This window comes from Zootoca vivipara, chromosome 8 (assembly GCF_965207765.1).
Source record: "Zootoca vivipara chromosome 8, rZooViv2.hap1.1, whole genome shotgun sequence".
Taxonomy (NCBI): Eukaryota; Metazoa; Chordata; class Lepidosauria; order Squamata; family Lacertidae; genus Zootoca; species Zootoca vivipara.
In genome coordinates, this window is record NC_142591.1 from 25,180,893 (window position 1) to 25,201,930 (window position 21,038).

Below are 21,038 nucleotides of genomic sequence, written 5' to 3' on the forward strand. Positions count from 1 at the left end.
CCCATGATCCCTAGGTAACAGAACCAGTGGTCAGGTATGATGGGAATTGTAGTCCAAAACATCTGGAGAGCCGAAGTTTGGGGATGCCTGCTCTTGACACAACCAACCTGCACTACTCATGGATTGATCCTGCTTTATTAGTTGTTCTGCAGTGGTTCCTCAAATGCTACCACTTTAATGCTCTCAGCAGGAACTAAAGTGCCGCAAAGGGGGGGGGACTCCCTTTCTTATGCAAAATTTGGGGATTTCAGCAGAAAGTCACTGGATAAGTACTAGAAATGAAGCAGGATGACTGTGGCAAAACTTTTCCAGGTACAAATCCAGGTTGCATATGGCTGCTCTGATTAGCATTATGAGCTCAAATCATCATGAATGCACAGTAAAAATGACACCTGGAAGCTATTCCAGTAATGGTGCCACATTGGTGTGTGGTGTTCTATGAATGTAAAAATTCCCAGAGGAATGTAGATAAGCTGCTATAGGAAACCAAGGACAAGCTGATCTGTCTGCATGAACGATAAAAATACAAGTCCACAGTCCACCTTGCAATGCAGCTGTTTACTTTTTCGGAACTTGGGCTGCACTTTCTGTGTGGGCGTGTATCCACAGGCAGCTGGTAAAACAGCATGCTTGTTTTCAAGTCCCCCTTCTGTGTTTGAAGAATCATTCCATTCTCATCCCCACCCCACCTCATAACCCTCGGCACTTTATTTCTTCTGCTTTGTTTATATTGCTCCCCCCCCCCGCCCCACTGAGAAACTCTCTGTTTCTAGTGTATCTGAAGAAGTGTGCATGCACACGAAAGCTCATACCAAAATATAAACTTAGTTGGTCTTTAAGGTGCTACTGAAGGAATTTTTTTATTTTGCTTCGACTCAGACCAACACGGCTACCTACCTGCAACTGGCTGTAGGCAGCTTAGCAGGGCAGCTTCACATATATTTTACCTATTTATTTGCAATGAGAAAAATGTTCTCTGTTTGGCTTATAAGCAGAATTAAAACAGTAACTTACAATAATGCAAAGTGACAACAAATCCAAAACAAACTAAAACTAGCAGCAGAGGATAACACCAGTACAGTACAAGTGATCTGAAAAGGACTATTTCAGATTGAAAAGCCTGGGAAAATAAAGTGTTCACCTGATGCTGAAAAGACCATAATGGATATTTTACATATATTGTTCATGTGCAATATATCGAGTTTGAACCACGTCATACATCAGAACAGTTGCAGTAGTGTATTTTTGTGTGGAAGCAAATAGAATCAGCATTTATGGGTCTTGTAGAAACTCCAGCAGAAGTGTTGTCTCAGTGGTATACACTCAGAATGTGGTATACACTCAGAAACCTAAACTCTTCTTGAAGTTGGGACACAACTTAATTCATCCTAAATTGTTAATTCCCGTTTTACAGATGGGGAATGGAGGTTGAAAGAGTGAGTTAAAAGTACTGAGTACTGAGATAAATGGGGTTAAGTTCCCACGTCTATTGAAGAATGCTTCATGCAGTTCTTTCTAGTGGTACAATTCTGGAGCTTTCTGGGCACAGTTCTTCCCTTCTAGAAAGTAAGCCTTAACGACCTTGGAAAACGTGATTAGGATTCCCTATATATCTGGGCATTGTATATCTGGACATTCAACCACCCCAGGCTAGCTCAGCAACAGCTATGCAGAGGCAAGATAGGATTTAGCATATGCAGTACAATCTGTGATCATGGGCAGAGGTACTCTTGTGGATGTGGAAAATGGCAGGAATGCAGTAGGTTAAATATTTGGCCAGGCTCATGAATTTCACCTGTTGGATTTTTTACCTGTCATGTAGCTGTTTAAGTGCATAGGAGCCCTGAAGCAATTAAACCTGGTAACCATACACAGGATTCCAGGAACTTTTCCTCTCCATTGGGTGTTGAAAAGTTCAGGGCTCTATAAGTATAGGTTGACCTTAGCAGTCATGGTTCAGCATCTCATTATTACACTTCCTTTTGTGTAGGACTGAACAATTGAAGGTGCTCTGAGCTGTTCCATCTTTTTTTCCAGTTTACTGCTGTTGCATATCAGCTCCTTGGTGCTTGTGTGGCTGAACAGGGCCACCATACAAGCACGTTGATAAATAAGACTTCAGTCCTAACTCCGCTTACCATGGAATAAGCTCTGTTGAATCCAGTAGAACAGGCACCCCCAAACTGCGGCCCTCCAGATGTTTTGGCTTACAACTCCCATGATCCCTAGCTAACAGGACCAGTGGTCGGGGAAGATGGGAATTGTAGCCCAAAACACCTGGAGGGCCGAAGCCTGGGGATGCCTGCAATAGAACTTGCTTCTGAATAGACATGGTTAGGACTGCAGCCTAACTGAAGGTATGCAATAGATGTGCCTGGTTCATTATGACCCTAGTTTGATTCCCTGTATAAAATGCTGTACAAGTAGATATGCTAAACTATTTATATAATTTTGTACTTTTCCTGTTGCAGAACTGGAGGCTAAATTTAGGGCTGGTTTCCACAAATTTAGCGTCTTGCAGAACTTTTATTACAGAAAGTTGAGTTACTTGTGAGTATAATTTGGTGCCTAAATTAAGAAAGGAATGCTGGCTCTGTATTGTTTCAAAAGGATCTGCCCACTTGTTTGTTAATCAGTGATTTACTAGTTAGAACTGCACATAGTATTGCAAGTTTCGCAAGCTTCTTGTATTTCACAGGTTAAACCTTATCTGGGCCCAAATTGGAGTCTGATTACATGGCAGATTTACACCCTTGTCAGCCCAGCAAAAGCTGCCAGCAATTTAATTACTATCCCATGTAACCTCAGAAGAATATTTCAAGATAGACGCAGGACTAGAAACCTTGCTTTTGTCTTTAGTGACAGCATAGTTTATCCCATGAATTCATCCCATGAGTTCCCTTACTGAAAGTAGTTCAGATTACCGTAGATTAGTAAACCTGGTAGCAGAGGAAGTGCATTAGGCAATAGAAGGCTGTAAAAACAATAGCTTCTATCCTTCCGACAACTAGTGACTTTCCTGGAAAGCATGCAGCATTTCAGAGGAGCACTTGTTAAACACAAAATTCAGTGCGCGTTTTCTTTATTTCTCTGTGTTCCCTTTGTGCCTGCAAAAACTTCCGAAACTTTGCACACTTCTCAGAAATTAGTCTTCAATATCAGGCGTTTAGCCCAGTTACTAATTTTTCTATGAACTGCATCCAAACAAATACTGCTTGTGTGTGTGAGAGAGAGAAAGAGAAATATGAAAATTTAAATGCAAAAGTGACGATACTTCCATCAGAGTTTCAGCATAGTTACCTTTGGGGCGGAGTCTTTGTCCTGCTAAGGCTTATTCTGTCGCCCTTTGTTCATTTTATTAACTAGTACCTTGCTCAGGTAGCATTGCCAGCCTCTCCCTGCCCCGAGGGGTTGAGCAAGCTGTCTCTGTAATGTTCCCAGCTTCTGTAACCCTGGGAACTGAGGAAGAGGGTGGTTTCTGTGGAACCTCAACTGACAGGGAATTACCCTGCTGCCCTCAGTTGCCAGCCTGTTTCTGCAATTCAATTAAAAAAAATTTTTTTATAACACCCTTAGCACTGTTTTAAACCAGCAATCCCTTTGAATTGTTCACACCGCAGAGCACAATAGCTAAAGCTACTCCCAGTAGGTTTGAGAGAAACCAAAGGTCTTTATATACCTCTAGCGCAGGCAGATGCAAACTCTGCCCTCCAGATGTTTTGGGACTACAACTCCCATCATCCCTGACCACTGGACCTGTTAGCTAGGGATTATGGGAGTTGTAGTCCCAAAGCATCTGGAGGGCTGAGTTTGCCTCTGCCTACTCTAGTGGTATTGGCTTCTGTAACTACAGGGTGGTGTTTGCCTCCTGTCGACACACAGTCTTTGCAAGTATTTACTCGATGAACATCAGCAGCACTATGCTATTTGTACAGGTGTGTGTCCACATATTATTTTTTTGCTCAGATCTTTAGCCAGTTTGATGTAGGATCCACAACAGTGATGCTGAATGAGATGAAAATGATGGCGCTCCATGTGGTAGAGCAGTGTGGGTTCCCAAAATGTGGTCCATGGATCATTGATGGGTCACAAGCCTCATTGAGGTAGTCTGTGGCATGTCCTCATTCAATGTCTGTATTGTTTTAAAATTGTATTTCCCCCCCCTGCTATGCAACATCTTCTGTTTCTTAATGTTGCATGCGTTTTAATTGTGTTAAAAATAGAATTCTGTGGAACGCGAATTGCAATACAATAAAATGCAAGGAGCAATAAAAAGACAATATTTAAAAATGTACAACATCTGGCAAAGCACATTACATTAGTGACAAACACCGTTGTAATAATTAAGAGGTCCACTAAGACCATCAACAATTTCCAGGCCTCCGTTTGCGGGGGGGGGGGGACTTTGGGAACCACTGTGATAGAGCATTGGATAATTATGATGATAAAACATGTCTGCTGAAAATTTTATGATTCTGTACTTACTACTTTAATTTTTTTTTTGTAAAATCCTGCCCTGCCCCATGTAGTTCAGATTACTCGCCTATTTTCTCTTAACAACCCTGCAAGGTAGGTTGAGCTAAGAGATAGTAACTGGCCTAATGTCACCTATTGATTTTCCTGGCTGTGTAGAAATTTGAACCTGGGTCTCTCTAGTCCAAACTCTTAACCACTACATCCCTCTCACAGCTTTCCTTCCTCACCATCCCAGACCCCCATTTAGGCTTGAAAACATCTGTCTACTGACACCAGCAGAAGGTTATTTTCAAGCCTAATTCCAGCATGTAGCTTCTTGATCTCTTTATCTGGTGCTTTTATAACAGGATGGCCATCTTCTGCCAGGGGATTTTCTCCATCTTGCTGTTTGGAGGTACAGAGGTTTATAGAATAATTTGTATGCGTTATCTTAGAAATCCTACCAGTGACATATACTGAGGTCAAGGTTATTAAGTAGCTTGCATCAGGTTACCTAGAGAGTTCATGGCAATATTTACCTGGGGATTTCCTGCCTCACAATTCGCACTCTCAATCACCAAGTTACCACTGTTCAATACCCCCCCCCCCGCCCACCGCTGTAACTGTTTCCTTTAAAGTTGGCCTGCATAAGGTTTCCAAGTGTATGGTACTTGCATTGATACTAACGATCATAACAGCCGCTTCAAAATCTGCTGTAGCAAATGTCCTTCCAATGTAACTTGCACAGGCAAGTCGGAATAGCAGACTGAACAGTCATGCAAAGACCAGAATTGCAGCTTATTTTTTTTAAAAAAAAGAAATTGGGATCTTCCTATGTCTCAGTTTTCAGAGCCCTGCCCTGTGTGAATAAATATACCAAGTCTCTTCTTTGCTAATAAAGGAAGGCTGCCACCCCATCGCAATATCCCAAGTTGTGCGTTAGGAGTGTCCTGTATATGCCGTGACTAATGAAATGATCACACGATAAAAAGCAAAGAGCAGAAGCTGCTTGCCAAGTACACTTCAATTGCACAGAGCTAATTATCGCAGGTGGGTTAGCTCAAGAGAGGGAGAGAGAAATGATAATAATAAAATAAACCCACTAGAAGCAAAGAGTGCTGCAACACAGTGAATCTTTTGACATGAGAAACTACCAGAGGGATAAGCCTCTTTGCCACAGACTCTGGGAGAGCTGCACATTAAGCATTGCCCCAAAGTTGGGTGTGCTGAGGCAGCATGCTTGATGCCCAAATATTGTGTCATTAACTGTGCGATGATTCTCTTTGAAGTCAAATGATATGGGGTACACAGTCCTAAAGGAGTGAAGCCAGTGTGTCATAGTGGAGAGGCTGCAATACAAAGAAGTCCTGTGTTCAAATCCCTATTCGGGCCCAGTGCAGATTTTTAGTCTGCTACTCTCTTAACCATGGCAAATGGATCAGAAGTAGGTTGTGGGCTTGTATAAGCCTCCTTTCAATCACCATTCGGTATTACTTATGCACTGTTGCTAACCATGGTGAACACTTAAACAGGCTGTTTCTTGATCAAGGTTTTGCATGCCGACTTTAACTCTCATTTCAAGGATTGGTTGAAAGAATTGGGAACCATAGCGATAGTTTGCATGTAATGCTGAACCTTGGTTAAGGAGAACAAAGCAAGGGGAATTAATGCTGGAGAGTGACTATGCTACAGTAGGAAAGTGCAGGGAAAGTACAGTGGGGGATAACGTCACTGGATAATCCCTGGGAAGATTAATGTTTAGTTTTGCTGTTACGATTCTCCAAAGCTAGGAATGGGCAGTGTTTTGTGTGACCTCAGGCTGTTAGCATTTTAAAAAGGAAGTAAAGTTCTTTACGATTGCAGAGGCAGGTTTGCCTTATTTATTTATTTATTGGAGCAATTTATTAATTGCTTCATTTTTGGGGGAAGTGGTCTCCAATGTATAAAAGGTATAAAATTTGTAATTTCCCAAATAGCCTCCAACTTATTAAAAAAAACAAGCAAACAGGCTGCTTGGCACATTCCTGGGTTAGTTTTGAAAGGGACAGACATTGGATCTGTCTTATTTGTGCCATTTAACCTTTTAAAAGTTTAAGAAACAAAACCAATGGAAACCTAATCATAGCAGCATTCTGCAGCTGATGAGGAATGGGTGTGTGAACTCTTTCAAAATAGCAATTACTAGTGGTGTAGAGATTTACACTTGATTTTCATTTCTGTGCAAGTCGCATCCAACCACAGTTGTAAATGCCAGCAAAATTTTATTCTGGTGTTAATCTTTTTGGTGTGGGAGTATCCAATCTTAGGGGGCAGTGAAGTTCACAGTTGTGTATGTTTAAGGTCGCTTTGGGATTTTAAAAATGAAAATAAGCGTGTGGTGGATCATGGCTTTGTGAACAATAGATAACTGAGACTCTTTCAAAACATCTCCACCAGTTTTGAAGTAGGTATCATGGGCGATTTAGACTGGTGGAGTGTGGGTAGGAAACGTGGCAAAGATAGGGATTGGTTGAAATGGTATTTGCCTTATTCCATAGCATAGAATCATAGCGTTGGAAGGGACCTCAGGGTCGCCTTGTTCGACCTCTTGGAATGCAGGAATTCCAACTAAAGAATGCCTGACAGATGGCCATTCTACCTCTGCTTGAAAGCCTCCACCGCCTTCAGAGGTAGTCTGCTCCACTGTCGAATAGCTCTTACCCTCAGAAGATAATTTTAAATCAGATGTGTGTGGCAGGTACTTTAGGGGAGAATCTTGGCAGACCTTAGAGCAGGCATAGGCAAACTCCAGCCCTCCAGATGTTTGGGACTACAATTCCCACCATCCCTGACCACTGGTCCTGTTAGTTAGGGATGGTGGGAATTGAAGTCCCAAAATCTGGAGGGCTGGAGTTTGCCTATGCCTGCCTTAGAGGCTCTCAGTGGGACAGAGTGCATTGTATGATACACTTGACAGAGTGAGGAGTCCTGCCCTCAGTGATCCACGGCGTTTCCCCCAGCTCTTTCTATTCGTTTTGGAATTAGAGCATCTCCTGAAATGTTCTGTACCTCCGATCTCATATATTTACCACAGTGGTAATACGTTGCATCCATATACAGAAAAATTAATGCACATAATAACAGCTTAACTCCCTTTTTCTCTACGCCTTGTAGGCTGCATTATTTCTTTAAGGGCCACCATGTGTAATTAATGTCAGAAGTTACTGTTGCCTGCATTACCGTATCTCCAAGTGATGCATCAGTGACTGTACAAGGTCCTTCAATGATTTAATCGTGGCACACGGTATTCCCCCCCCCCTTTGCATCTGAATTTCTTTAATCCAGGGTGCCTTTCGTTGTAACCCCATGCTTGTTCAGACAGGTTGGTTGGGAGGTGAAAATAGAAAGCACAATTCCTTTTTTCACATGGGAGAATTGCTTAATTATTTAAATATGAGCAATAAGAAGTCACAACTAATTCTTGTTATGCACGTGCTCATACACACAGAGAGAAGTAGCTTATCTAAAAGTAACGCTTAAAAGTAATTTTTAACCATTCTTAATATTTTAATAGTAGTCAAGAGTTTTCCTTGTGGGGCCCCACCTGAGTAATATTGCCCTGAGGTTTCTTCCTAGGGTGGTGTAGAGTTTTCTGCCCACCCCGCCCACATCCAAGGAAGGGTGTGTGTCTGGGTAGGGCTCATAGGCAGCCATTTAAGAGTTTGCAATCTAAATAATAATTAGGGCCAGCTAGTGATCAACCTTTGTGCGAAAGCGTAAAAAATGGGAGGAGTCCTATTCCCATTTACCTCAAACTCAAAACGGAGCATACCTGGGCGTGCATTCTCACATGCGCACACTTTGCTCTGATCCTTTTCGTACAAGTTGGGCAACTTCTGTACATATAGCTGAATGAATTGGACTATCCACATTCATGTTAGCTGCCTCATGCAGTAAGCCCAAAGCACTTTGCTGAGCTAGGCCCAAGTGTGGAGCAAAAAACAGTGCTGTTTTTGGGGGGACACTCTTTTCTCTGTGACACTCGAGATGCCTGGACTGTTTACAAAGGGACATGAAAAATCTGATGGGTGGCTGTTGCTGAAAGGATGCAAAAGTTGTTGATTTGCAAACAGAAAATGACACCTGGCAGTTGGAAAATGCATGCAGGGAGAGCGGTTGCAAATGAATATTTTCATTATTTCAGCAGAGGTTTTTCATTTACTCCCCCCCTCCCCCAGTGCAGGAGGGGGACGTACGCAAAATGAATTGAAAGCTTCCTATGCTTTCTTCCAGTCCCCTATCTGAATTCTGGGCCAATAAACGCCAGTCTCTTATCTGAATGCTGGATCAACAAATATATATGGTCCTTCCCATAATGCCCTTGCCCTGAGCTGGAGGGAAGACCATTTCCTCAACAATAATTGCGAGCAATCTACTCGCAAAGCCTCCTGACAACCCTTGATCGATCTCTACCTACCCTTTAGGAAGCATGCCTATGAACTTCGCTTTATGGCTCACAGTGGCATCAAGGTGCATTATGGACACTGGAAGGGTTTACGTTTCCATGGGAGAAAACAGGTGGCTGCTTGTGCTTCTTTGGGGGTTCACGGACTTCTTCGGGGGGTTCACCTCTCTGCTTTTTCTCCTCTGCCTACTTCAAGGGTTTTGTCTAAAGTGGGAGGATGGGCACGAGGAGTATATAGACTGGAGAAGGCATCAGCAGGAACTCTGCGTACACAAGGTCACATAGGCGCCATGTTCCTCCTTAGAAGTCTTCTCCATTTGGCCTGGAAGGCAGACTTGACAGAGCCATGCCCACCTGTGCTTCACCTGGCATCTTACGATGCCATGCACTGAACAGGTGAAGCCACGACACCCAATTCCAAAAGAAGAATCTGGAAGACTTAGGAACCCTGCTTGAATATGTCGTTTCTGAGTTTGGTTCCTTTTTCCGTCGCCCTGCACGGCAACAATGCAGCAGTGTTAGAAACTGGCATGGAAAAACTAGGAGCCAGAGGGCTTCTGGGACATGGGTTGTGGGCGCCGAAACGGAATGTCTAGTCACCGGGCGAGGCGGGCGGATAGCAAATCTATTGAAAAATACCGCCACAGCAACATAGTAAATGCTAGAGTTCCACCGGTAAAGGGCACACACATCCTGCTGAAATGGTCACAGTGCAAAACTGATATAGAAAAGTCAGGCCTTGGGGAAAAAATGACTATTGGACATCTTTCTTAGGCTGAATCGCATATGCACATGTAACAGCACGTGAAAATGATTATGGGTTGCACTCAATGCTAGTTGTCAGAGTGGATTTGATTTATATCAAATCAAATTGATTTAAATCACAATTTAAATTACTAGTCAGTAAGACTCAAATCTTTTTTTTTTTTACAGAAAGACTCATTCTTGCTGGTATAATCTTAATATTTACAACCAGATGAAGGTTTCATTTTTGGAATAAATTTTCAGAGTAGTTTTTACAGTTTATATCAAAAATTTCTGATTTGGTTATACTATTAGAAATACATAGACAGATAATTATGAAATCGTTGTGAGGTTTAATAAGTTAACTGTTTATATTTGGACAACTTTTCTGCTGTACTTTATTGGAAGGAGAAAAATAATCATTTCCTTGGTAACAATTTAAGCAATTTATTTAACCAAAACAATAACATTGTAGCATATGTATCCATGTTTGATAACTGATGTGGTTAAACGTTTTTTAAAAAAACAAACAAAACCTTAGACTGAGTTTTAGCACACATGAAAAACTTAAAACAAATCCTTATTTCCTGATGAATAGCCTTTGGACTATAATGTAACTTTAGAAAACTATCTTTTGAAATATTTTTTCACCAAAAGCATTTTATTTTAAAAATCCAATTTAAATAAAAAAAAATCCAATTTAAATCAATAAAGCTGATTTAAAGAAATAAATTATTTTATTTATTTATTTATTTTAGAAAATCATTGATTTTTATCCACCCTGGTTAGAGTAGACCTGTTGAAACATAGCTCACTTAATTTCTGTTTCTTTTTTCCTACTCCTTTGCTTCGTTCGATCAGACATAGAGCCTACTTTAAATCAGGAGGGGCAGCCCTTGCTGTCATATGAAGAAAGTCATTTAACAGGCCGCAAAGTTTGGCAGATATTAAAAGTATTGTGCATTTGAACAGCAGTGGCTGTTTTGCATGTGCCAGTTGTCACTTGATGTTTAATTCATTGCTTTATGAACTTGCATGTAAATCCATAATCGCATAGAAGTCACTAGGTGAACAATTATTATTATTATTATTATTATTATTATTATTATTATTATTATTATTTATTATGGGAGCTCTTGAATCTGAGTGCACAGGATAGAATTTAGCCTACACTGCAGAAAATAATCAGTACAAGTGAATGTACTTAGCCAGCTGGATTAGGCTTGGAAGTTTGTTGGTCTGTTTTAATAGAGGTGCTTCCATTTGGGAAATGCCTGAGCTTGTTGGAGAGCTCTGATGCCATCAGCGAGGTGTGGCTCCTAGTTTGCAGCACCTCACCCATAGACTACTAGTGCAGGCTTGCACCTGTGGCTGAATCCAGCATGACCAAACACTTGCAAAGCAGCCTCTCATACACAGCTATCCTTTGTGTATGTTATATATAAAGCGGCCTTTGAAGCAGAACCCCCCCCCCCCTTTTAACAGGGAGGTTGTTTCAAACTGCACTTTGCTCTGCTTCTCCTATAAGCAGGCTGCAGCAGTCTCCCCCCTGCTGCCCCTAAAAGAAGTAGGCAAGGGACTTTAATCTCTGCTCATCAGTTGATGAGCAAAGATGGAAATCCTGTTGTCTAGGCTTTGTGATCCTGTTCGCTGCTGCGAACTGAGGAGTGCAGCCAATGCAGGATTAAACCCTATCCTTCCACCCATCAGCTGACAGAACCAGTGACATCAGCTGGTGGGTGTTTGGGGGAAATAATAATAATAATTTATTATTTATACCCCGCCCATCTGGCCGGGTTCCCCCAGCCACCCTGGCCTGGCGAGTTACGTTAGACAGGCCAGAGGTTCCCCAACATGGTAGCATACATTTTTTTTAAAAAAAAGTTATCCAAAGCTAGTACAGTAGTCTCTTCTCTACTGTACTGGTACATTTTACCTACATAAAAGGAGATTTTCTAAGCAGACTACATTACTAAGCTATTCCTGTTAGAGGCACGATTTCCAGAATGTATTTTTCTGCCTTGAAAGTAATAGAATTGTAGAGTTGGAAGGGACCCTGGGTTTTTTTTAGTCCCACTCCCTGCAGCAGTGCAGGAATCTCTTGCCCAGCGTGGGGCTCAAACACATGACCCTGAGATTAAGAGGTCTGCTCTACTGACAGAGCTATCCCAGCTCAGTCTTCCAGTTGACAATACAGAATTCCAAAAGATGGTTCTCTTGGACTGTTATCACTAAGGAATCATTGTGTCTAAAAAGACAGATTAAGTCCCAGGTACGGAAATCCTCTGATTATACTGAACGTGTTTTGAGCTCTTGGGAATACTTACCAATGGAAAGAACCACATTATTGGGTTCCAAATCCACTCTGATCCCTTCTCTTTGGACGTATATAATCCCAAGCTCCCAAACTGTCTCTGAATATCTTGTTCAGGATAGGATCAGTTTACTTGGGAATACAGTTCTGGATAAAACTTCAGTAGTGGCAGAAGTTTACGTTATGTGTTGGCTTTCTTCTTATTATTACAAAACCTTGTCGTGCCTGGGCCCTTAGGCGCTGTTACATAAAAGGCTGGTTGGCAATACCCTCACCAAGATGCCACATACAGTATATAAATCTGGAATAGTATCTGGTTTTGTAGATTGGTTGAGAAAGCAAGGTCTGGTCTGTATTCTCTGTCTGGTTAAATATCCATAACAGGTTCAGAATATCAGGTACAGGCTTCAGCTTGAGTATTTATCATCATCACATCATCACCATCATCAGTGCTCTTGATGCTTTGTAGTATAATGATAAGTAAACCCCTTTCCCTAGGTTCTTTTAGCCTAAATGTAGACAGTTAAGGGAGGAGGTAATAGAGGAGTTGGCCAAGGATAACAAGGGATGGGTACAAAATCAAATACAGAGGTGTGTGCTTTGGCTTCATTTGAAATGAGATCTCAGTCCAGATTTCACAGAAGAAGGAGGGATTTGAAGGAAGACATCTGGTGTCATATATAATTCTGGAGGAATTTACAGAATGATGGGTAAGAAGGGAGAATGGACAATTTTGCAGAGTATTCCGACTGTCCTGGTGGTCTTGTTTGTTTCTAAGCTAGACTAAGAATGTCTGTTTCATACACCATTCACCATTGTTTCATTGGCAGAATGGCAATCACAAGCCAGTTGGTTTTTTTTATACTTAGCTCACATTCCCACCGTGGTTTTTATGAGGCTGCAGACTCAGCATTATAACTCTTGTGTGTGACACACACACAAAGGAGGGGCAAGTGTATCAAGGAGAATCTGTGAAGCTGCACAGGTTACAACACTTGTAATTTGAATAAGGTGTGCTGCTTGCCTTTGGAAAACGCGTTTAAAATCCATGATTAATGACATCTGTGTGATTAATTCGCGGCCTCTCTTTCTCCTTCCCTCAGCCACAATGGAACCGGCACAATGTCCAGGCGTCAAAACACCATTCAAGACCTCCTGCAAAATTGCTCCGATTGCCTCATGCGGGCCGAACTCATAGTGCAGCCTGTAAGTTTTCTTCCATCGCTGAACCTATAGGAATGCTAACCTGGATGAGATGCTGTTTCCCTGCTCTGAATGAGCAAGCGAGAACGCAGACCTCGGAAAAAGTGCTGTAGAACAGTTTATTACAGGGGTCGCCTGCTTTTTAAGACTTGTGTGCACATCTGGCTTTTTTTGAATATGTGCTGTGGGTCCCACTCCCTCTGGTCACTTCTTTCCCCACTCCCTCAGATCAGCTGCACTCTCGTGAGATGGGAAAATATAGTAAGTGCACACAAACGTAGTTTCATTTTTCCAAGGTAGGATTCAGTAGAATTAACCAGTAGAGTAGAAAGAGTGTCGTCCTCAAGTTCAAGGAGAAAAGATATTATCTTATGATCAAGGGGGAGTAGTTGGGGGTCGGGGAGCTCAGGGGCTTTGTAGACACCAAGAGGACGCTTCAAGGGTTCCGTTGCACCCATGTTGCTGACCCCCCAGTTTATTAGGAAGAGAGGTTCTGTAGCTTAGTGGTGCAGCACCTGCTCTGCAAACTCGGAAGGTTCCAGGTTCAATCCTTGGTCTCTCCAGTTACGAGGGATTAGCTAGCAGGTGATTGCAGAAGATTTCGAGACCTGATACCTATCAGATTAGGCAGTGCTTGTCACTTTTGTTTCTGTACCTGGTGTAGCTTAGGCATGCTAATAATGATAATGGATAACAGCAACAATCAATAATACACTACATATTTTTCAAATAGTAGCTGTTTCATGGGTTTCAGTGCATTACTGACAGAAAAATACTGGAGTTTAGAACATCTTACACATGTTGCCTCTTGCTATCACATTCTTTTTGCGGTGGTGGGGATTTGAACTAAATATGGTGATTTTTGGTTTCTTTCCTCTCACTTAGGAGCTGAAATATGGGGATGGTATCCAGATTAGCAGGAACCGAGAGCTGGAGGATTGTTTTGCTCAGGCAAACGAGCACATGGACATCCTAGATGGGCTGATCAGAGAGATGAGGCAAATGGGGCAGCCCTGTGAGCTGTACCAGAAAAGGTACCACATTCTGTTTTTGTCTCCTGGCCTCCTTCCACAGAGTTCTAGTTCTTATATGTGGGGTTGCCTCAGTTTACACTTAGCATAGTCCCAGCTTCTGCCAACCTAGCAGTTTGAAAGCACGTCAAAGTGCAAGTAGGTAAATAGGTACAGCTCTGGCGGGAAGGTAAACAGCGTTTCCGTGTGCTGCTCTGGTTCGCCAGAAGCGGCTTAGTCATGCTGGCCACATGGCCCAGAAGCTGTCTGCGGACAAACGCTGGCTCCCTCGGCCTATAGAGCGTGATGAGCACAACCCCAGAGCCGTTTGTGACTGAACCTAACGGTCAGGGGTACCTTTACCTTTACCTCTAGTTGCAGACATGATCCGTTCCGGGGTGGGCCGTTCACACCCCGAAAAGTCCGCAACTAGAGCGGCGCTTCCACGCAAGTGCGGAATGCGATGGAACACCTCCACGCATGTGCGAAGGACGCAGAATGCTTCTGTGCATGCATGAAGCATGCAGAACATTTCTGCGTATGCACGCAGCAAAGCCCGGAAGTATACACTTCTGGGTTTGCCACATTTGCAAGCCGAAAAGACGTAACATGAACCTAACGCAACATGAGGTATGACTGTATTTCATTCTGTGGAACACAAAGCATGGATTTCCCCCTTCCATTCCTATTGTTTTCAAGCCAGGAATGTCATGTTCATTGCACTTATTTATTTGTCTTTTTTAAAAACAAAAACAAAACTGCAGAGAACAAGTTTTGTGGATCGGGCATCTAGTGCATTATCCTCATATTCCATTGCTATTACTGGGTGTTACCCAGTAAGTTTATAGTGCTGGGGAACATTGGAGGACTTTATCCCCTATTTTTCATTACAAGCTTATGGTGGCTCAGAGCCACCTCCTCCTCCTCCTCCTTTGCTCCATCTCTTTCGGCTTACAGCCCCTTGACGTTGTTCTCCTTCGTTGGCCTTTCAGATTGCTTCAGCTTCAAGAGCAGATGCGCGCCCTCTACAAAGCTATCAGTGTACCTCGTGCCCGTAGGGCTAGCTCCAAAGGTGGTGCCTTTACCTCCCAGAGTGGATCGGGATGGGACGAATACACCAGGCGTTGCACCACAGAATGTCTGAACTGGATGAGGCAGCAGAAGGTAAAGCTGTGTGTGCTTCGTGTTCTGGCTTTTGTTGTTGAGAAAGTGGAAATGCATTTTTCTCCCCTCCACCAACACCACACCAGCCGGTTATTGCTCTGTCAATTCAGGGAGCGGCAGGCGTGTCTCCCTGGTTTCCCGTCGCCGGTGTTACTGTGGCATGCTGGGAAGGGTGAGGTGGGGAGATTGGCGCAGTGCAGACGCAGTGACAGAGCCAATTCAGTGCTCCTGCCAAGGTGTCCCTCCCGGTAAGCCACAGCGACACGACTGCGGAGAGGCAGTCCCCTTCCTATTGTCTGCTCCTGGGCATGGCACTTTCCAGCCTCAAAATAACGTATCGGCAGCAGGAGTCAAGGGAAAGTAAGCCCATTCCATTCTCTTGAGTCTGTGTTGTTTTAGAACCTTCTGGACGCACCTATTGCAAGCTCAGAACATTCATCCAAGCACGGCAAAGATTAACTCTATGTACACAATACATTGCTACAGTCATCCTATTTCTGCATAAAGAAAAGGGGTGTGGAAAAATAATGGTTCAGACAATGACTGAAGAAAAAAAAAGAATACGGTGGACAGAAAAAGAAACGAATCTAAGATCTCATGTGTCTGGCAAATTGGAAAAGAAAACAAGAGACCTGCAGATACGGCAATAAGTCATTTGCTAAAGGGGCTTGCAGTTTATATTTATGGTGTGGCTTCTTTAAGATGACTATTTGAATGGCAGCATAATTTCCCTACCTGTTCTGCAAGGGAACAGGCACCCCTCCTATAGCAGCAGCAGTAGCAGCCTAGGAAGCCCTTGCAGTGTTTAAGCTGTGACGGAGTCCAACTATGGTCACAGTTTACCTACCACAAATGTGAAATGCTCTTTCCAAAGGAAGCAACGTCACATGCATGGGGCAGGAAGCAGGAGGGGATGACACACACAATCACACTATTTCTACATAGTCTGTAGGTACAGAAGGGGAGGTGGGCCCCCCCTTTTAAGTCCCTCCCCAAATACCTGCTGTGTTGTCAGCCCAATGTAAATAGGCTTCCTTACCTAGTTGCCTTCCAACTTTCTTATCATACCTTGACCTTCTCTGGCTTTGCATTCTGTCTGCAGAGCCCAAGTTACAGCATGCCAAAGAAATGTGATACGTAGGGAAGCCCTCCCGGTAGCTTTTGTTTTCTTGCCAGCGTTTTGTTTTACTTCCCTGTCTTGGAGATAGGAAAGCTGTGGGCTTCAGACCTGGGTTGGGTTTCTCTGGTGGGGCTGGGAGCTGGAAATGAGTCACCTTTTTCGCTCGCACACTTTGACAAACGTTCATTCTTGCTGCTGCTTTGATGGCTTTGGCTCACAGCGAGCTGAAAAAAGAAGAAGGAATAAAGTTCTTTTTTTCAGATGGCCGGCAGCCTAAAATGGCTTCGCTTGCTGGAGCCATTCCAGCTTCGCTTAAGCACAGGTGTGGCTCAGGGTGGTGTCTGCTGTGGTAGCGTTATTGCTGTGCTGAATCATAATTAGTTCTTTTAAAAAAAACAGCTGATACCTGATTTTGAAGGTAGAAGAGAAATATCCTACACCATTCGAATGGGCAGAACATTTTCTGAAACGCAGCTCAGCTCTCCCAAATGACTTTCTTGCCCAAGGCTGTTTAGTGTCTCCCTTCCTCAGTCCACTGTCTGCAAAATGGGAATCTGAAAGAGTTGGCATGTGAAAGAATAGGATAGGGCACACTTCTTAATACTGTACTTCGTATGTTATCAGTACTTACATATTTACTGGTCATCTTAATTTTCACATGTTAAAAGCAACGGTAACACATGCTAGCAAGGACTGTGTGTGTGTGTGTGTGTGTGTGTGTGTGTGTGTGTTTATAGAAAGAGCTAGTTTCAAGTTCAAATTATTACAAACTTTCTTAACTTTACCATTTAGAAAATATGAAAAAAAATTTTTTGTCATGGTGTGCATGGAGCTGAGGGCTGCAGGGCAACAAGACATGGTGCACAAATTTAATAGTATTTGGGCGATTGCTGCACTAATGTGGCTGGAAAGGGTGGCTGGATGGAAATTAATCTTCCCTGTAAAAAGGTGGCATAATAACTTGGCTGCTGCTCATCTGTAGCTACCTGGGTGACGCCTCCTGAAGTTCTTCAGTGCCTGCTCTACTGTGGCACCTAAGGTAGTTTGTTACCTTTCTCCCTGCCTTGAAGAGCAGAAAGGGACGTTGGGGAAGGCTTTAGTCTTTTTCAATTTGCACGACTCCTGTGAAATAGTAACCCCAAGCAATAATATGCCAATCAAGGATAACCACCTGGTAGCTGACAAGCCATGTCTTCCTTGCAAAGCAGCTCTATATAACTTTGCTTATGCACCATTGTTTTAATTTTGCTTCACATTGGCACCTATATAAATGAACCACTAAAGAAGATGCTCATTCTTCCTTTCAGTCTGAAATGGAGTTAGTAAAATGGGGGTTTGATGCGGCAGCTATTGAGCAACAAATTGCCGACCACAGGAGATTCCATAATTCCATTGGAGACTATCGCTGGCACCTGGACAAAGTCAAAACCGACCTGGTAAGATACTGATTCTGCTCCCTTGATTTTTTGCATAGCTGCCTGTTTTAAATTGCTAACTGGCGGTTTCACATCTGGTGAAATATTTGAAAGAGCCCTGTTTTAGCACTCCTGTGTCTTGCTTATTCAGAAGTATTGGTGCATGAAAGAGCATTCTCTCCCCCCCATCACCCAAACACACTTTGTGTGGTTGTAAATGAGTCTAACTTGGGGTCAGCAGCAATGTATCGAGGGGCCTCCATTACACATTTTGGTATTCTATCAAAATATTTTAAGTATCTACACCCACTCCTTTCTACACTCTTTCTGCCTCTGTTCTCTTATGGACACTTCCTGGGTTGGGGACCCTTTGCCCCTACAGGTGTTGTTGAAATTCAGCTTGCATTGGCACCAACCAGCATGACCAGTGGTGAGGGATGATGGAAGATGGAGTCCTTCAACACCTGGAGTGTCGCAGGTTCCCCATCCCTGATCTAAAACACCCTGTGTTTCCCACTCAGGTTGGTGTTAAGCCCCAACACGGTCTCCTTTGCCATTTCTGCTTCTCCTTTGGTTGCCAGCATTCCCTTGCTTCTTCTTGTTGAGGCATGTGGTCATTGATGTGGCTATTTGTGATATAAAGAGGCTCCCCAGGAAACTGACTACAAATTATTTCATCTTAAATTTTGTTTCTGCAGAGGCACCCTTGGTAAATGGGTCAAATTTGTAAGCTGTAGATCTTTATTCTTTTTATTCTTTTGTCTGCAGCGTGAGAAGGCTGCTGTTCATCAGCTGGAGGAGGAATATGAATATCTTCTGGTAAGCTAAAGAGCAAAGGCCTTGTTATATGCGCTTTGCCCTCTTAACAGTGGAACATCCTTTTGAGTCAGGGAAGGCAACTATGAATCCCAAGAGGATGAAAAATGCAGGTTCAGCCCAGTTATGGTGGAACTTGACCGTTCTTAGCTTTTATTTCAACAATTAATCCTTAATTATAAAGTTGCATCTAAAAACTTGTGGGCAATACTTGCTGAAGTATCTCTGCATGGCAATTTACCCTTGCCCATTACAGTCGTACCTTGGAAGTTGAGCGGAATCCATTCTGGAAGTCCATTCGACTTCCAAACGTTCGGAAACCAAAATGCAGCTTCTAATTGGCTGCAGGAAGCTCCTGCAGCCAATCAGAAGCTGCAGAAGCCCCGTCAGACATTCGGTTCCCAAAAGAATGTTGGAAAACCAGAACACTCACTTCCAGGTTTCAATCGTTCGGGAGCCGATTTGTTCAGGAACCAAGGCATTTGAGATCCAAGGTACGACTGCATTTGCATTTTTAAAAAATGTTGTTGTCATGGAGCAGAATGCAGATTTCCTCTCCTTTTTTTTTTAGTGCAAAGTATCCCCAGCCCAAATGGGGCAAAAGAGCATTGGGTGTGTAGCCATTTGCTTTCCAGAGCTCTGCCTTGATCCCTCTGTTTTGTTCCACAGTTTTGTTTGCACAATATGCTTTGATCCTTAAGTCTGAAGCTCATTACTTTGATGTTTTGTAGAGATTCTCCTTTGAAAGAATGGATCAGTTGCGCCAGCTGCAAAACATTATCCAGGCCACTAGCAGAGAAATCATGTGGATCAATGACTGTGAGGAGGAGGAGCTTCTCTACGACTGGAGTGACAGGAACACCGATATTGCCCGGAAGCAGGAGGCCTTCTCTGTAAGTTACGCTAAGACATCATTGTTCCGACAGGCTTTCCCAGCTGGATAAATGGGTCATTACCATAAATGCAATAAATAAAATAAAATCTCCCACGAGTGTCTACCTAGTTACAGTTTCAGTCTTTTTAAAAAATGTATTTGCTGGCCTGGGGTTTGAACTGTTTTTAATTATCTTCAGTGTAATTCTCCTTGAGACAGTTGTTCAGAAGCAATTAATGAATCAGTGATGACGATAATACTTTGTGTGGCAGGGAAAAGGTACGAAAGATATTTTGGGTGCTTGATTCAGTAAGGCTGTTCTTGCTATCATATAGCACAAATTAAGTCTGGAAGGTTTGCAGGCCTATAAACGTTATGCCACGATATAAATATGCTTGATTGTATTAATTCCATTGACATTAGTGGGCTTGACTAGTTTAGCTTCAATCAGTTACAAACCCACTAATCTTACTGTATGCTGGTGATATGACCTTATATGCATTCAACTTTTACTGTCATTCTTCTTCTTATTTTAAGGTTGGCCTTAATGCTTTTTCCTTTTCTGTATACAGAAACGCATGAGCCAGCTGGAAGTTAAGGAAAAAGAACTCAACAAGCTGAAGCAAGAATGTGACCAATTGGTGGCTAACCAGCATCCTGCCTCAGACAAAATCGAGGTATATCTTAAACTTTCTGCGTTCTTGCTCTGCTCTTTTTTTCTGGAGGGTGTGATACAAAGGTTCCACAGAAGTGAAAGGTACTGCAAATCAGATCCTGAACCTTGACATTTTTGGTGGATCAACAAGAGTCAGTGTTAGAAACAATGCAGGACGACCTGCAGGCTGAACACGCCACAGTTGTGACGATTCAAAGACTGGTTGCTCTGGTTGTGTGGGGGACCATTTTATAACCCTGGTTTACAACTACGCTTAGTGATGGGCCGCTTTTGGTGTCTGAAGTGGAGGGCCACGTTTTCCTGTTGGTTTTCCTTTAAGGAAGTCCAGTTCCTTTAAGCCAAGTCCTGTTTATTGTCTCTTCCTCCCTCCAAAGCTGTTTTAGGAAGTTTAAAAAAACCCACAAACATTTTTAAATTGAATTTTACAATTTTATAATCAACATACTCTATCAGCAAAAATCACATAGAAAAAAAAAACGTAAATCCCTCAAGCTGGTCTGTGACCATAATAAAATATGAATTATGAACATAAATCCCCTTTCACCGCTCCCCCCACCCAGCGACTTCCCTCAACTTCTCCTTCTGGTTCTTTTACTATTTTCTCATTCTGCATACTTTAATATATTTTAAATTCATACTCTTTTACCTAAATGTTCTATTATCATCTGAATTTTATGTCAAACAGTTGAAATCACATATTTGTTTGTTTTCATATCATTCTTCTACATCTTTAACATACATTTTTTTAGTTGTGTTTACTCAAACCCTGCTATTGAGTCTACCGGTAATTCTTTACAATATTT

General features: G+C 42.6%; 1 protein-coding gene across 2 annotated transcripts in view; it reads left to right on the top strand.

Moving 5' to 3' along the window:
• The window catches only part of DSP (desmoplakin), a 47,393-nt gene that overhangs the window by 2,206 nt on the left and 24,149 nt on the right, over positions 1–21,038 (top strand). For both annotated transcript variants that reach the window (XM_035124690.3, XM_035124691.3), the window contains exons 2-8: positions 13,061–13,163; positions 14,046–14,194; positions 15,163–15,334; positions 17,762–17,890; positions 18,638–18,688; positions 19,417–19,578; positions 20,132–20,236. In XM_035124690.3, the coding sequence (XP_034980581.3) occupies positions 13,061–13,163; positions 14,046–14,194; positions 15,163–15,334; positions 17,762–17,890; positions 18,638–18,688; positions 19,417–19,578; positions 20,132–20,236 (871 nt within the window). The remainder of the gene's footprint in view (positions 1–13,060; positions 13,164–14,045; positions 14,195–15,162; positions 15,335–17,761; positions 17,891–18,637; positions 18,689–19,416; positions 19,579–20,131; positions 20,237–21,038) is intronic.